Raw genomic sequence first — 18,099 nt, forward strand, 5'->3', positions numbered from 1 at the left:
AAAGATTTCTTAAATGTATTTAAATTATATCTGTTTTATCTCTTTATCGTGATGATGTATTTGGCTCGTTAAATATAGTCCAACTATTGTATTTTGTAACAAAGATTTTATTTCATACATCACAACACACTTCACGTAATAAAATAAACAAGTAACTTGTTCATGCGAGATATTTGTTCAAGATTTTGTTTTTAATTTCAATCACTCAAACACACAATAATCACAGACTTCAACGATCGCCAAACGCTGCGACTCCTCGTGTTCATCAGAAGACGCTGAATGAAGGCTTTCACCTAACCACCGAGTAGTCCTCGCTTGGTAAATCTAAGCAACACTTCATTCACTACACACCTACACAGATGTAGTCCTTCATCGCGCGGACGATACCGTCGTAACTTGGATATGATCGTCCAAAATTAAATCACGTAAATTTTTAAATCACGGAGCTCTGCTTCCATGAGCTCAAAGTAGACGAAGCTGCACGAAGTCAAAATCGTCTAACAGCGTAACTACATTCACATCATATGTAAGAAAAACTTCCTATCAGTTCTATTGGAGTTGAGATATGCCTATGCAGTAGGTGATGTCCTGTGACTGGAATGATGATGACCATTAAAAATGATACACGACATATGATCAATACTACGGTGAACACTTTTAAATACACCTGCAAATATTATTTCTGAATATTGTTTATTGGTTTACAAAACATTTCAGAATTACGAAGCAGTAATGAGTCCGCAAAACGACAAATATCACCCGTGCAGCCGGAAGAATTGCTCGCGCAATCGAAGGCTGTTGGGTCCGAAAGGTTCTAGAGTAGCAACCACGACCGGGGAGGGGGAGGGGGGCGTGCTTGTAGGCTCCTCAATACGCGGACCGACGAGATAGTAGAGATCGCATGGTCGGTCATCGTGACGATTTTTGGTAGAGTTAGAGAGAGTTGAGTAAATAAATAAAAAAAAAACTTGTGATAAGATAATTAATTAACAAATAAAGACAAATATATCGTCACCTCTTTTTAACCTGTTTTATTATTTAACAATTGATTTATGTTTTCCTCGGAATTATGTTCAGGAAATTTCCTCCCGCTGACGCCAGGATGAAGCGGCGCGGCCCGAAGCGCATGTCGGGCGCCGTGCGCTGCGAGCGCTGCACGCGGAACTCGGACAGTACCTTCGCGATGCACATCCTGGACTGCAGCTTGGCGAACCGCAGGCCTGCAGACACATTCCTTCATTATAAACTACAATTAAACCTCCAATAATCACCTGCTTCTAACTAACAAACAACAGTATACTGTTGTCCGAAGATCTATTAAGCTGTCTTCTCGAGGCGCCATTTATAAGACACCTAGACGTTTTTCCCGGACGCCATTTCATCCTACCGCGTGCTTCGCAGTGTCGAGATGGATACGGTCTTGGCCCAGCTCTTCGCGGGTCACGGGGGGTTCTCTGAGTAACTTCACAGGTTCAAGCTCAAGGAGGACCCCTCGTGCTTCTGTGAACCGGGCGTGGACCAGACCGTGGTCCACCTTGTGGCCCACTGTCCGGCGTTCGGAAGACTGCGCGCAGATTCCGAATGCCGGATGGGCAAAAAGATAGAGGAAAGGAATATCTCGGCCATCATGCAAGACGAAGGGGAGAGAGAATGCTTCGTCAGCTACTGCAGGAAGGTGGTGATAAATGCAATAGGTAAAAATAAAGCAAACACTAAAATATAGAAATAAAATAAATAAAGTAGTACCAAAAATAGTGCAATAAACAGTATAACATAAGATGATAATTATAAAGAAAATATGTGTTAAATATTTGAATAATAAATGTAATGTTGCAAAATAAAATAGTAAGGAAACCTAGAATGTAGTGGTTGAGGATGGATGTATGGCTAATAGAATGAAAGAGAAAGACTGGGAAAATTGTAGAACGAAAGAAACAGTACGACAGATAATGTGATACATGAAAGAGAAGAATGATAATAATAAAAAATATGACTAAATTACTAGAAATAAGAAGTCCCTGTCCCACACGAGATAGGGGAACGAGAGGTTCCCAACAGCAGAGACCATAACAAAAAAGACACAAAGACCTATTGTAATATTCCAGTATTCTTCTAATGCCGTACTTTCCAATACACTATTCATTTCATTCATACAAAGACTTTCCTCAGTATTTCCTGGAATGTTCTCTACTACGTCGAACAGTTCCACTAGACTAACTAACACTCACCGATACAGCTCCTGGGTCCGGTTCCAAAAGGCATGTACGCGCAAGTGTGCCGCGCGCTGGAATTCTCCGGTGAAAACCTTTCCGGATCGAACTTCTCAGGGTCAGGGTAGTGCTTTTCGTCGCGATGGATCCCGTGCGTCGATATCAGGATCAGTTGCCCCTTCTTCACGGTCACTTCGGTGCCCGGGATGGTGTAGTCTTGCTGCGCTCTGCGCTGCAGCGGGTCCACTATCGGGTACAAGCGCAATGTCTCCGCTAACACTTTGTCCATGTACGGCATCTCGCTCAGAGCTTCGTACGTCATCTTACCATCGTACTTCTTGAGAACTTCATCCACCTCAGCGATCAGCTTCTCCTGCACGTCAGGGCTTTTGGCCAGCTCGTACAGCATGAAGGACATGGTGTTCGCGCTGGTCTCGTACCCTCCGGCGTAGAATACGAACGCTTGCGCGGCGATTATGTCGTTAGTCAATTCCAAGAGCGCGGGTTCTGTATCAACAGTCCTCTTGTTTCCTTGGATGACGCCCTGCTGCCTCAGCTCCAGAATCAAGTCCATGAAATCGTTCCTGCTGCTCGGGGCCCACTGGCGCTGTGTTAAGACAGTTGCGACTAGTTGTTCAAAAAAATCTGGTATTTCTTTAGGGAAGGGTTCGATCTTTAGTTTTCTTAAAATACCAGGAAACATCATGTCCAATTCGTCAATGAACGTTGGCGAAAATATCAAATTGTCGATTTTCTTCAATATATGCTGTTTCCCGGATATAGAGTCCAGGTCCATGCCGAACGCACACGCAGAGATGCTCGACACCGTGTACCTCTGTATCAGGGAGTGCACCTCGTGTTCGCGCCGCGCGGAGCAGAGGTCGCGCAAGTAATCAATGAACCTGTCCCCGCAGTGCTCCAACAGGTGCACCATGTTTTTAAGTTTACCAGAAGTGAAAACCGGTGAGAAACGGCTCCTCAAGATGCGCCACTTTTCGGAGTCCGCGTGGAACAAATTGTTCCCTAAACCTTTTTCACTGAACGAAACTCCACGATCCGAGAATAAATCAAAGTCCTTGATGAGAACGCTCTTGATCATGTCCAGGTCTCGCAGCATCAGGCAGGGCGTGGTCATCCGGTACATTCCCACCATCTTCTCGTTAGGGAAGGCTTCGTAGATCTCCTTGTGCACCACCGCGATGTTCTTCCTGCGAAGCGCGGAGTCCAGCAGGTTGCCGAACAGGGGCGCAGGCGGCGGGCCGGTGACATTTCTTTTCTTCCAATAGTCATAAGTCCTCGTGGCGTACCAGTGGAACAGGTAAACCAAAGTCACGGACGCGACCAGCAAATAAGTGAAGAACATTTCCAGGGAGCAGCGACTTGTGTAATCAAAGCTGCATTAGATAATCACTGGTTTTAAGCGCACAGTGAGCAGCTACTGTCGATGACCTTCGGGTTTTGCTGATCATTTGGCGCAGATTAGATAGCGTGTTCACGTGCAGTTTTTGCACCGGCACTGTGACGGGGTTTTATTTGTGCCTTGACAACATCGATTAACTTGGAGTTTGTAAAAATAAACTTTGCGAGACGAGCCGATCCTCCCGCGTCTCACGTCGCACGCGTATTGTTAGTAATAAACTTTTCAAATGACTATTTGATCGACTGGAGAAAGTCGTGTTGAGGTGAATGTACGCAGAATAACGCTGCAAGAGAAATTTACCCACGCGGTGGAAAATTTATTCATAGTGGCGATCTTGTATTATGGTCGAGTATTGACATAAATCTAGTTTTTCTTTTGTTAATGACAAGATTTTTTTTAATTTAACATCAAAATATTCTTTATTCAAATAAACTGTTACAAGCACTTACGAATTGTCAATGAACATAAATATAGGCAGCGTTGTACCAGCAGCAAGTTTCCGTCGGCTCGTGAGGCAGTTCTGCTACAGCCGGCGAGTAACTCAAAAACTGCTCTTTACAGATATAGTTTTATAAAGAGCGAACGCAATAATTAGCTTCCTGTTCGAGCTTCAACATTTAATTCCACACATTTACACATAATAATTTTTTTTCAATATATGTTTTTAAATATGATTTTTAATTTCTCCAAAAGCAGATCTGAAATTATTTGTGGAATTCTACTGTACATATCATATGCCATAAATTTAAAGTTTCTTATGTAAGGTTTGCTTTCACATGATCGATATTTAAAAATGCAATAAAGCATTTGACAGTGTGTAGATAAAGGAGAAAGTATATTTAATTCCCCAATAAAAAATTACAGTTGACATCATAGATGGAAGTTGCAAATTCAGACGAAGTTTGTAATGAGTCTAAACTTGTCTACATTAATCACGAATCAGAATATAAACAAAGCAACGTGTCACGCTAGTATATATTTTTAACTCGTAATATAATCTATTGCACGTGATAAAAAGTGAAAAGATTACATGTTATAAAACATTGAAAAAAAATGCACAGATTAGGTAAAAATAATTTTATAAACATATAAGATATATTTTTAATATAATAGATAATTTGATAAGATATTTTTTTGCTTTTTAAACGGTTTTATTTAGTTCGACCCGTACGGAATTTATTTGGATCAAAATTTGAAATTGAAATTTAAGCACCTTCCCGTTGTCAAATTGATCTGAAATTTGGTACACACATTAATTTTAGATGACAATACAACATAATAAAATCAATAACATTATAAATCTAAGATGGCCGCCGATACAAAATGGCGGATTACATATTTTTCCTTAACCCCCTCAATATGGGTATCAAATGAAAGGGCTACACTAGTAAAACACGATGATTATGTCAAAATTTAAAATTCAAGATGGACGCCGTTCCAATATGATGAACTAGGTACATATTTTTCCACAACCACCACAATTTGGGTATAAGTTTTGAAAATGTATTTATTTATAAGCTAGTGTTAGCTGCCTGAAAGTAATTTAGAAACGATATAATATCATTAAAAATATGCAGCGAATTATATGATACCTTTTGACAAGATTTTTTGTAAGCGATTCCAAAGTCGAAGCGCCTATAATTATTCTATTTTTAAATTCTTTATCTATAGTTTAACGGTACAGTATAAGAAGTGTCAATAAGATAAGAAAAGGTCATTCAGGTAGCGATGGACATGGCCGAATTGAATGCTCTGAGCTTTCCTGTGAGATTGAATCGAAAAAGTTCGAGCTTTTTTGTCGCTCGAAGAATTGCTCGTCTGAATTGTAAGTAGGCAGGACACATCGCTCGTGGAACCCGTGGCAGCTGGCGCTGGTTCTCGAGTTGTGATCACGAGCTGGTGGATGCGTCCTGGGCTCTTTTTAGATGTCTACCCTGAATGCGGACAACACAGGACCTGCGGCATTGTTCGACTAAAAAGGAGAAGAGAAAAATATTAAATCTTTATTAGACTGCGTCAGACCTATGGCTCAAAATAATTTAAGACAATCTAGGAACTGTAAGGTTGCTTGGCAAAGCTGCGCCGAGAACTCAATCTTTGGGAATGACCTCTCGTTGCTAGGCTTCGTTAAGGCGATGGTTCAGAACGGGCAGTCTTGGAGCGCTGGTATACCTTCTGCGAAATAGTGATATTGCAGAAGGAAGTTGCAGAGAGAGTGAAAGAACTGCTGAGCTCCCCATACGCAGTCGGAAACGTGGACGTCGAAGGGTGTTATACCGCGCCTTTTTTCAACTTCCTTAACATGGCCTTGGCGACGGATTGAGGATCGAGGATGATCCGTAAGGAGTTGAGGCACAAGGCCACCGCCGTTGAAACTGCAGTAGTATGCGAAAGCGTTTCCTTAGTTTCAGCAAAAGGCGTTCAAGATGACCGTGGCATTCTAGCAGGTAGGAGTCCGGCATAACCCTTTCGTTGCCCCCGCAGCAGAGGAATGCTATGTAGAATTGCTCCGCGAGTAATTAAAATACTGTAAGGATACATAATTATTTAAATCGCTTTATTGATACTATGTTTATGATAACAACGGATGACAACACCAGAGAAGAGGAGATTGACATCCGTTTCCAGAACTCGCTGAAATGCAGTGCAGCACTTCACAAGGTTCTAGTGTCTAGGCTCCTAAGCAGAAGTACAAAAGTCCGTATCTACAAAACCGTAATACGACCAATATTGATGTATGGCCGTGAAGCTTGGACGCTAACTTTGAAAGAAGAACAAAAACTGCTAGTGACGGAACGCAAAATCATGCGGAAGATCTTGGGACCAGCGAGAAATCAAGGCGGATCTTGGAGGCTCCGAAATTGAGACTTTAGTAGCACAGCCAAATATCATTGGCGAATATAAAGCTCAACGAATCCGCTGGCTTGGTCACTTGGAGCGAATGGGATCAGATCGGAGCGTGAAGGTAGCGTACCTGGAAAAACCGAGGGGTCGAAGACCAGTGGGTAGACCCAGGTATCGCTGGATCGATCGCGTCGAGGCAGAATTGCGCGAATTGAATGTCGACCAATGGCAGACGATGGCGCAAGATAGAGGAAAGTGGAAGTCTCTCGCTTCGGAGACCAAGACCCACTTTGGGTCACTGAGCCAGCGGAGTAAGTAAGTAAGATACTATGTTTAGCTGTGAACAAAACCGAGATCTACCATTTTCTACATCACTCAATAATTTTATTTCCGAACTGCACATGTAATGTTGAACAACACCCGCTGTGTTTTTGTCATCCGCGACTTTATAGTGCAACCCTCTTGTTGTCGCATGAAAGAAGTCGTTCATACAGTCTACATTCGTTCTATTGATATAAACATATTCGCAGATAAATTGTTTGCCTTCATCTAGGCTTGGATACAGCGCTGTATTCAATAGTTACCACTAAACTACCTTTTGTCTATTGCTAATAGTCCAGTATACAAAGGCTGTTCTGTATTTGGCGCGCTAAGAAAGGATTTCCAGTTTCGGTCGCAGCGAGGGGTCGAAGAAAGGAACCTTGCGTCATACAACGAGGAGAGTCGCGGGACATTACTAGAGTACTGCAGAAGGGTCACAGCAGAGACCATTAAAAGATACAAATAGACAAGACAAAGTGTACAAAGACTAGTCAAAACTAAAACCTACGATAGAAAATAAATAAACAAAGGAAAAAAATTGGAAAAAAATGAAAACAAAATATAATCCAGTAGTATTATGGTGAAAACGTGACAAAAGCGAGCGAATTAATGAAAGGATTATGACGGGAATAAAGAATTTGTAGAAAATAATGACATTAAGAAGAAAAAAAAAAGATAAATACGCCAATAATACATTTTATTATTTATTAATATCTTTACATAAATAATATATGTATATATTTAAATATGTATATAATAGTATATTCATATATAATTATAGTAAGTAGTAGCCATTAGTATATTGAAGGTGTTTTCATGTCATCATTTTCCTTCTCAACTTGATATTAGATTTTCATTTTATTTATCTCTGCACTCTGCACCGGGTAGCTGTTTACAGGTAGAGAATGCCTTAGGCGTGAAGTTCGAAGTCATGCTTATGAGCTGGTGCGCGGCTGCCAGTTCACCCCGGTCGAAGCCCGGGACACGGAGGCTTCGCTTCGCACCGATTCTACCTGCAGGACAGGCCCGCGTGCGAGCGGGGCTAGGATGTGAAAGACGGTGCAATACACTTGTCGCAAGTGTGGTCGGAGCTTGGAGTCTTTTTTTTATGGCCCCCGCTATTGGGGGCCTCTCGTACCCCTATCTTAGGTGGGACAGGGTCTTTATTGGCAATTTAATTTTTTTCACATAATTTTTTTATTTTCATTCTCTACTTTCATTCTTCACATAATCTTTCATTCTATTCTTTTATGTCACAATTCTGCTTATTTTCACTTTTGCTCTGTGTCCTTTCATTCCTCCCTCATTACTTGTTACATTTTATCTTTTTTCTTTCATTTACATTTTTATCACACTCTATATCACATTTGAGTTACATTATATCACCTTTTTTCTTATTTTCTATTAAAAAAAATTTTTGTATAACTTTTTAAATTATTTTCTTGCAGCATGAGAGGAATTCTTCCCTAGTTTCCTTTCCGCCTATCAGGGAAGCTATTGTCTCCTCCCTGATTTTAACGCCAAACCGGCACTCGAATTCGAGCCGGAGTCCCCCGAATGCGGTCGGTGCTTGGAGTCAGTAATGAGCAGGAGCACTACCTGAGATTCCTTTCAATGGTATGCTCTCACTGGTAAAATAATTGAAGAGGCTTTGGCTAGGAGCAGCAGAACAGGACACTCCTTCGTAACAAAGCGTCGGCGGCGATCGGACCGATGGCGAATAGTTAAAAGATTAAACAACCTCATAAAGGCAGAATAAATTAAATTGAATATATCATCTTTTTAAATTGTACACATTAGATAATAGAGGAACAAGTTTAATTGAACAGTATGCCAAATATATAATAGATAACACCACATAAACTAAGATAAAAATATTGATAGTAAATTTAAAACAAACTTAAATTAGACACAACAATAAGAGATAAATACTGAGATTATTTTTTTATACAGAAGGCATGCAAACATTTTACACTTAGATAATAGAATAAATGTATAGTTTAAGACATATATAGGATACGCATTTTATGTATAAATAAATACATTTAAAAAACTTTTAAGTTAAACGGTTTTTTGATACCCATAGTGTGATGGTTGTAGAAAAATATGTACCTAGTCCGCCATATTGGAACGGCGTCCATCTTGAATTTTAAATTTTGACAAAATCATCGTGTTTTACTAGTGTAGCCCTTTCATTTGATACCCATATTGAGGGGTTTAAGGAAAAATATGTAATCCGCCATTTTTTATCGGCGGCCATCTTAGATTTATAATGTTATTAAGTTTATTATATTGTATTGTCATCTAAATTAAATGTGTGTACCAAATTTCAGATCAATCTGACAACGGAAAGGTGCTTAAATTTCAATTTCTAATTTTGACCCTAATAAATAAATTCCGTACGGGTCGAACTAAATAAAACCGTTTAAAAATAACATTTAGCAACAAGAAATCTAGGTAATAAATAGGAATTAATAATTATGTTTCGCATAGAGAAAAAGAAGTGAAATAAGTATTAGCGGTAAGGAATGAAAAAAGTATAAATGATAAATGTAACTGGCAGCAGAGTATCCCAGGTGGCTTAAATAAAAAAATGATGCGATGTCAAGAACCCTCAAGCCTGGGATCCTGGGAATGCATTTCACCTCCACTAGTTTTCAATACATATGGCGGGCTTATACCGGGTCTTAGCAGAGAGGCCTCGCGATTCGCGGAACGGAGGTCAGAAATCTCTTCTTTTTTATTTAATTTTGGCAAAGCGCCCGCAGACAACCAACTTCAACGAACTACTGTTTGTAGGGTCTGGTCTGATCAAGTCAAGTCAGTAACTGGACCCTCCGTTACTACTGCCCCGAGGAAAACAGAGGTTATCACGGATTCTGTCAAGATGTTTCAAGACATGACCTTCAGAAATGAACAAACACATTAGAACAATATAAATTTAATTGAGTATCAAAAATAAATAAACATGTGAATGTGTGTTAGTTTCATTACAATATATTAAATCTATTTTAAACGGGCTACATCTGTACACTGCCAGTATTAATGAGCGGTACACGAAGACAGAGATCACCGCGGCAGTATGTTAACGAGCACTTCTTCCCTGGGAGCCATCACCACGCGCCGCGGCTTGAAGCTGATGTTCGCTGGGGTCGCCGCGGTCGGCTCCACGCGGAACTTGGAGAAGAACTTCGCCAGACAGACTTTGGATTGGTACTTGGCGAAGCGCATGCCTGCAAATCAAACAAAGCAACATGAGCACACGGCAATGCCGTCGACTGCATTTGTTCTTACAATGCTCGCGCTGAAGTAAGTTCATATTTGTTTACAAGGCCCGAAAGAACTCGACTGGCAAGATATCATGGTGTAATGATTGCTAACCATTTCTTCCTTTGGAAAGTAGCTTGACTTATATTATTGACGACATAGTGGTGTACTTACGTACAAAGTAATCTTTATTTTAGCTGATAATTACTTAATTAAATTAATTTGGAAAAATCGTTTGTGGTCATCAGTTACTGTATCTGTTTAATTTAATTAGGTAGAGTTCGTTAATACAAGTAGACGGTTTAGGCTTTTATTAAAGCTCTACTAGTAAGCAGTGGCCACTACATTTGTATGCAAAACAAAAGAGAAGTACTCACCGATGCAATACCGCGGCCCGTTGCCGAACGGCATGTGCGCGCAGGTGTGCCTGTCTTTCGAGTTCTCTACTGTGAACCTCCCGGGGTCGAACCGGTCCGGGTCGGGGTAGTGCTTGGGGTCGCGGTGGATGCCCTTGGTCGACACGATCACCATCTGGTCTTTCTTGACGGTGACGTCGGTGCCCGGGATCTTGTAGTCGCAGAGCGCCCGTCGCTGCAGCGGCTCCACCACCGGGTAGAGTCGCAGCGTCTCGCTGAGCACGCGCTCCATCAGCTCCAGCTCGCTCATCGCCTCGGCGCCGAGCCGCCCGCCGTGCCGCGCCAGCACCGCGTCCACCTCCGCGATCACCTCGCGCTGGACCTCGGGGTTCCTCGCCAGCTCGTACACCGCCAGAGACATAGTGGTGGCGCTGGTTTCGTAGCCGGCCGTAAAGAACGCCAGCGCCTGCGCGGCAATGATGTCGTCCGTCAATTCCAAAGTTAACGAATTGTCCAGGCCGTCATTTTTTCGCCAACTGATTACGTGCTCTTCCCTCATAGTGAGCAGAAAATCCATAAAGTCTTGACGATTCGAGGGAACGCCATTTCTTTGCGCTATGACAGTGGTAACAACTTGCATAAAAAAATCTGTCACTGCTTGAGGCAACGGATTCAGCTTCAAGGTCTTGATAATTGTTGGGTACATCATGTCAAGTTCATCCAGAAATGATGGTGAAAGAATTATGTCGTCCATGGTTTTAAAGACGTTCGTTTCGTCGCTGATGGTATCGACGTCCAGGCCGAAGGCGCAGGCGGAGATCGTGGCCATCGTGTAGCCTTTGAAGATGGGCAGCAGGTCCTGCTCGCTGCGCTCCATGTTCTGGATGTACTCCAGCAGTTTGTCGCCGCGCTCCTCTAGCAGGTACATCATGTTCTTCAGCTTCCCCGATGTGAACAACGGATTGAATTTACTCCTCAGTATGCGCCACCTGTCGCTCTCGGCGTGGAACAAGTTGTTCCCTAGCCCGTTCTTGCTGAATGAGAACCCTCTGTCGGAGAAATTGTCGAAGTCTTTTATGAGCACGTCCTTTACCACGTCCAAGTCTCGGAGCAGCAGCGCGGGCGTCGTCATCCTGTAAACTCCCACCACTTTCTCGTCGGGGAACTGGTCGTAGATTTCTTTGAACACGTCTCCGATGTTTTTCCGCCGAAGAGCCGAGTCCAGCAGGTTGCCGAAGAGAGGAACTGGTTTCGGATTGGCCACATTTCTGATGTTCCAGTAGTTGAACGTTTTAGTAAACAAATAGTACAGGGAGCAGCATAGAGTCAGCACTGCGACGAGCGCGGTGGTCGCGATCATGGCGGAGCTGTGGTCGTGGCCGGCGCTCACCTCGCAATGGGCGGCGGACGCGACGCGGACTGCCGACTGGCGCTGACGTAGCGATTCTGGCAGCCGTGCGTATCATTTATCCGCGGCACGTAATCAGAACCACATATACTAAATTATTGTTTGTTCGTGCAGTTGTGTCATTGAAAAATAAAACAAATACATTTAATCACAAGCATTGTGCAATGAACTTACAAGTACTAGTAGTAATTTTGAGATCTGGCCGACGTGTAGAGATGGGATCATATTTCTGTAGACGAATCGAATGCTATTATTGAAAATGCGGTCTAGTGGGCAAAGAAATTCTAAAATATGGTCGAAGAAGCTTTCAGCAATGTAACCCGTGAAAAGAATGAGGGGCTGCACGAGAAAGTAATTTTTCAGGCGAAGAACAGAATATTACTGTACTGTACTGTTTTGAAGATGTTTGTGCTGCTAAGGCTTTTGCAGCTTCGTCTACATGCATTCACGGAGCGGAAGGGTCCGGGAGACATAATTCACCCGAGGACACCAGCTCAAGTTGGTGTCAATATGAAGTCCAAGGTTTCTAACAGATTGTCCATGAAACAGCTCCGTCAAACTTGTGATATTTAGTTTACTTAGTATTATCAGATTTGCTACTTAGTATTAAATATTATGATATACGTTATCAAATGGTACAAAGTACAATGAACAAAATAAAACAGGTTTTATATCTTCGGGTCATCTTTTTTTTGTTTCGGTGGGGGAAATCTTCCGGTATTCAAGATGCCCTGCCTACCCACTAAAACCCCGCTGTGCTCGTGGTGCTATCACGATGGTTCGAGACCACGTCGTACCATCGTCCGCCTCAGAGACGCCGAAGCTAGTGGGAGTTTAGGGCCCCCACCCTAAACTCCCGCGACTCCGATGGCTCCGTTTATGGTAGGGGAGCACCATTCATCGAAGGGCCGTCGCGAGGCACGTCTCTGCGCTGACGGCGTCGTCTCCGAGCGGGATCTGTCCTCTGCCGATCCCGTTCGGCTGCCTCCTTCTGGACCATGACGGTGTCACAGAAAGAGGCCACGGCCCTCCACGCCGATGACCCACTCAGCATCGCCGACACGACTGCTGGCAAGAAAAGGTCCTGTCCGATCTCGTCCGCCAGAATCCGCCGCTCCGACTGCCGCGGGTTGACATATCCTAACTAGGTTAAATCCTTTATTAAAATGTAGATGGCGTTACTAGTTAGTTAAATAAGTAAAAGCAAAACGATTAATTTATTTTGATACATTGCTGTAATAAGAGCGGTTAAATAACAGCCAAGTATAGATTATATAATTAAATTTTTCGTTTTGTTGCGCATTAGCTTAAATAGCGCTTAAATAAAATTATAGGAACAAATGATTAAGATAATAAATTTATTATTTAAATAATAATAAAACTGTTATTTATTCGTATTTTTTCTGATTATACTAAAAGTACTTTAAAAATTACCACCACTTTTTGCCGGCAATTTTAAAAGATTTTTCGGGAATTTTATTTTTGCGACGATTAATTTTAGCTTTACCTTCTTTTGACATTTATATAATGTGTGGGATGTTTTTTAGTGTTCATAAGTTCTACGTGGTGCTGTAAAAATATTTCTTAGTGGTCATATATTTTTTTAAATACTCATTTCTATGTTTCGTCTATTTCAGGCGTTAATTGTTATATATATGTCATGTTTTAAGCACTGTAGTCACTTATGTATTCTATATAACGGATTAAAATAAATAAATCTTCAATTTAAAATAATAACTAATGTTGTTTATTAGCAAACACAGATGGCGTTGTTATTAATTTTTCGTATTATAATAAATACGTAACTTAAAATTTAAAAATAATCATCAACACAATTAAACGTCAAGCAACACCTGTGTTATCTGTGGACTAGAGTATCAAATATGCGTAACCTTTTTTAAATCTGAGTATTTTTTACATTTATTTAGAAATAAAGCTCCTGAAGGCAAAAAGTAATGAAATATCGATTTTTTTACTACGTATATCGATATTGTACAATCAAGCACAATAAAGAAAAAGTTAGAAAAGGACCAATATATAGCTACTTCCGCACATGCAGTGGTAGTCGTGCAACAAAGTGCACCGCCCGCCAGCCCGCTGATAAATGCGCATACGGCAAACAATGCGAATTACACAACTGCCACCGGCGGAAGTAGCTATATATTAGTCCTTTTCTTACTTAGGATGGACTTCCGCATAATAACGCCTGAATCCATTAGATATAAAATAAAAAGTTCCTTTAGTATGTGTTCATAAAAGTCATATAAGAAAGCAATCGATAGATATCGTTCATATATTTCATTATGAGTAATCGATTTTCAATATTAATTAAAAAAAAGCATATTCAAACGTATTGTGGGCATATTTAAATTATTTTTGTTCTGCAAAACGTCCTTAAGTAAATTATCAACACAGCTAATATGTAACTTTTTGTGTATAGTCTAATGGCGGCAAATTGCATTTGGAGGAATAATATCTTTATAATAGTACATAAAAAGGTCAATATACGTATGTATTTTATTATTTATTATTAATAAACTTTCTTATTAAACGGTTTTATTTAGTTCGACCCGTACGGAATTTGTTTGGGTCAAAATTAGAAATTGAAATTTAAGCACCTTCCCGTTGTCAGATTGATCTGAAATTTACCAAATTTCAGATCAATCTGACAACGCACATTCAATTTAGATGACAATACAATATAATAAAATCAATAACATTATAAATCTAAGATGGCCGCCGATACAAAATGGCGGATTACATATTTTTCCTTAACCCCCTCAATATGGGTATCAAATGAAAGGGCTACACTAGTAAAACACGATGATTATGTCAAAATTTAAAATTCAAGATGGACGCCGTTCCAATATGGCGGACTAGGCGTTTATTTTGTCTGAATCGACTGTGGCAAGTGAGTAGGTGCTCGCGCACAGAGGAACCTATTAAATGTGTAGTAATTAGTCAGATGTTTCCTCTTACATGCGATTACTTTTCTATTCAATATTTTCTGAATTATTTGATATAGTCTGATATCTCTGCGATGTTTTAATGTCATGTCACCTATAAAGGAACACCAGACAGCGCCATTATATATACTGTAACTTTATTTATTTTAATTTATGTATACTGTTGTACCTAAATAAATAAATTAGCGTTGTTTATAAGCGTATTATCTTCTGCTATGTAAAACAAGACATTTCCACTGCGACGCGGCGGGTAAGCCTTACCTTATAAGTGAGTTCAAAATAAATAAAAACTTGGTCAAGTTCCGCATTCCCTATCCCATTGCTCACTATTGAAGCGATGGTTCCTTCCTTCCTTTGTTGCAAATGAAATTGGTTATTAGATCACTGTGTGAAGCCAGTAGACGCGGCGTCGTAGAAGTAAGAAGCTAAGTAACTTAGCGAAGTGAGTAAGTAAGTAGATAGAAAGCGCTAGACCGATCATCTTTGTGAAGGTTTTGTAGAAAGACGATCAGCGGTGAAATGACCATTATGTTGATTTGTAAATAAATAATTTATTTACTTGTATGTCACATCGACAGTTACACATATACATATATACTTATCGTCTAATAGCGGTAGACATTACGTACAGCCGTAACAGGTCAGCAAGACATTTCCGATATCATTATTTTCCGTAATTTTCATTATATAAATGATAATGATTAAAGATTAGAAACAGAAACACTTGGATCGAAGGTTTTAATCGGAAATGACTTTTGCCCTTTGCACATGTACTGGGGGAACTTAGTTTTTTTATCAACTTGTAATAACTATAGGTAGTTGGAGTTACTTTGACATTTTCCAGGGGCCTGCACCTCGCGGTGAGCGTCCATCGACTGACATTTTTTTTATGACCCTCGCTATTGGGGGCCTCTCGTACCCCTATTTGTGGTGGGATAGGGACTTTATTAGCATTTAATTTTTTCACATTATCTTTTATTTTCTCTCTCTTCTTTCATTCTTCACATTCTCTTTCGGTCCGTTTTCTATCTTTCATGCTACATTTCTACTTTCTTACCCTTTTGCTCTGTTCGTCTATCATTCTTCTCTTTTTCTTTTTACATTTTTTCGATTTGTATTTTTATTTTACATTGTTACTTATTCTATAATTATTTTCTATCACAGTTTTGTTTCTATTTACATTTTTAATCTATTTATCTTTTTATACTCTGTTCGCCTTATATCGCCCTTTTGGCGATCTCTTTACAAAGGGATATTAACGCCTGTTTGTCATCGCCGCCTATCAGGGAGGCTATTGTTTCCTCCCTGATTTTAATGCCAGACCGGCACTCGAAGCCGTGCCGGAGTCCCCCGAATGCGGGACACCGGGCCACAAGGTGGATCACGGTCTGGTCCCGCCCGGTTCACAGAAGCACGAGGGGTCCTCCTTGAGCTTGAACCTGTGAAAGTACTCAGAGAACCCCCTGTGCCCCGTGAAGAACTGGGCCGAGACCGCGTCCACCTCGATACTGCGGAGCACGCGGTAAGCTGAAATGGCGTCCGGGAAAAATGTCATCGTGACTGAAGCCGTCGTTCCTTCCATATACCTCCTGTTCCATTCGTCGAGCGACTCCAATCTCAGTTGTCGCTTGACGAATGAAACGGGGCATCTCTCATATTTCGGTCGTCTTTTGCTCTTCAGGGCCGCTACCTTGGCCAGCTGGTCCACCCTCTCATTCCCCTCCGTCCCCGCGTGCGCTTTCACCCAATACAATCTAACATCCTTCCCTTTTTCCCTCACTTTCATCACATTCTCCTTCACTCTTAACGCTAAGGGATGGAGGGTGTCCGATCTCGCGACAGTTTCCAAGGCCGAACCGCGAGTCGCTCAGTACGGCGCAGACTTGCGCCGACTCGCCGGCCGCGTACCCTGTTGCCTCAGCTAGAGCCAGCAGCTCTGCCTGGTATACGGTGCAGAAGTTGCCCAACTTGAGTTTCTTTGTGTATGACTCTACGGCGCCCCGCTTGACGCAGAACGCCGCACCCACCTTATCCTCTATGCGGCTGCCGTCGGTATAAATTACAAGATTGGCAGGCGCGGTGGCAAGTCGGACTTCCTCCGCACTTTCCCCCAGACAGGAGAACTCCACACCAACTTGACCAGACGGGTGTGGTAGTCTCAGGTAGCTGACCGGTACCTCCAGGTCTCGGTCCCTTACCACCTGCCGGGAATGTCTCTTTTTATCTCAAATAAACGGGCTGCTTCTTGGACCCGAAGGTCCAGAGGAAGCAACTCGGCAAGTATAAGGGCCGAGTGCAGGGACGCGGTCCTGTGGGTCCTCGCGATCTTCTGTGCGAAGCCCCGCTGGACCGCGCCCAACTGCCTGCGGACCAGCAGCTTCCTAGCCGCCGGCGCCCATGCACTCGCTGCATACAAAATCGTCGGCTCCAGCACCGCCAGATACATCGTTCTGATCACCTCCGAGTTCAGATTTGTTAGCATCAACTGACATTATGATGGTGATGATGGATAGATGAAGACAACTGACACTTATTATTGCTATGCAAATGTAAACCTGTGAACGGTGAAGGTGGTTGGGCAATCGATTTAGGAACTGCGATGGAATAAATACGTATGACATATATAAATATAAGTAAATGATCAATATTTAGTCACTTCCGCACATGCAGTCGTGCAACAAAGTGCCAGCCCGCTGATAAATGCGTATGCGGCAAACATTGCGAATCACACAACCGCCACCGCCAAATCACTCAACACGTGTTTCACCCCTCCCCGGGGCATCTTTAATTATGTCGGGGCACTCGTCTATTACTTGAAATCGCAAATATAACTTACGCGTAATAAAAATAGCCCACGATCGGTCATGTGACTTTGAGTGTTAGTGGGGGAGGAGGTGGCATATAAATAACAAAGTATATGGCTAAATATTGGTCCTTTACTTACTTAGGATGGACTTCCGCAAGGTATCGCCTGAATCCATTAAACATATATAAATATATATGTATGTATATATACATACATATGTTACGAAGTTTATACTTTACGAGCAAAGACTATTTACCACACATATATTAAAAAGTCCAAGTTTTTTTTTTGAAAACAATGATTTCTCGTCTTAAAATAATGTTAAATCGGATGTTGTTTAAGAGAAGGGAATTATTTAATAATTATTTATTAATTGTTAAATGATTTAATAAATACGAAATCAAAACAGATGCTCCGTTCTGCTAAACCCGTACACGGCCGCATCTCTACTTTATATATTAACTCACCCGTTGAACTAAACGCCTGCTCGCTTTGAATAAA

At 41.5% G+C, this 18,099-nt stretch overlaps 2 protein-coding genes across 2 annotated transcripts; both read right to left on the reverse strand.

The window, feature by feature from the left end:
* Window positions 1–1,021: 1,021 nt before the first annotated feature.
* On the reverse strand, window positions 1,022–3,591 carry LOC137925034 (cytochrome P450 6B5-like). The gene is made up of 2 exons (XM_068768466.1): window positions 2,229–3,591; window positions 1,022–1,220 (listed from the first exon to the last, which is right to left on the reverse strand). Exons 1-2 carry the CDS (start codon window positions 3,571–3,573, stop codon window positions 1,051–1,053), a joined length of 1,515 nt encoding a protein of 504 aa, XP_068624567.1. The 5' UTR covers window positions 3,574–3,591; the 3' UTR covers window positions 1,022–1,050.
* Window positions 3,592–9,720: 6,129 nt separating this feature from the next.
* On the reverse strand, window positions 9,721–11,827 carry LOC137925035 (cytochrome P450 6B2-like). Its single transcript, XM_068768467.1, has 2 exons — window positions 10,440–11,827; window positions 9,721–10,028 (listed from the first exon to the last, which is right to left on the reverse strand). The coding sequence occupies exons 1-2, from the start codon at window positions 11,776–11,778 to the stop codon at window positions 9,865–9,867; spliced, it is 1,503 nt and encodes a 500-aa protein (XP_068624568.1). The 5' UTR covers window positions 11,779–11,827; the 3' UTR covers window positions 9,721–9,864.
* Window positions 11,828–18,099: the final 6,272 nt, after the last annotated feature.

Source organism: Battus philenor, unplaced genomic scaffold (genome assembly GCF_028537555.1).
Source record: "Battus philenor isolate CCGP_79_NKW_IND1 unplaced genomic scaffold, ilBatPhil1.0.hap1 SCAF_25, whole genome shotgun sequence".
Taxonomy (NCBI): Eukaryota; Metazoa; Arthropoda; class Insecta; order Lepidoptera; family Papilionidae; genus Battus; species Battus philenor.

What these genes read in the sequence shown, in the direction of transcription:
- LOC137925034 (XM_068768466.1), bottom strand. Translation starts at nt 3,573, where the DNA reads ATGTTCTTCACTTATTTGCTGGTCGCGTCCGTGACTTTGGTTTACCTG. An exon ending in CGGACCCAGGAGCTGTATCG is followed by an intron (nt 1,221 to 2,228) that starts GTGAGTGTTAGT and finishes ATGTGTCTGCAG; the next exon opens with GCCTGCGGTTCGCCAAGCTG.
- LOC137925035 (XM_068768467.1), bottom strand. Translation starts at nt 11,778, where the DNA reads ATGATCGCGACCACCGCGCTCGTCGCAGTGCTGACTCTATGCTGCTCC. An exon ending in CGGGCCGCGGTATTGCATCG is followed by an intron (nt 10,029 to 10,439) that starts GTGAGTACTTCT and finishes TTTGATTTGCAG; the next exon opens with GCATGCGCTTCGCCAAGTAC.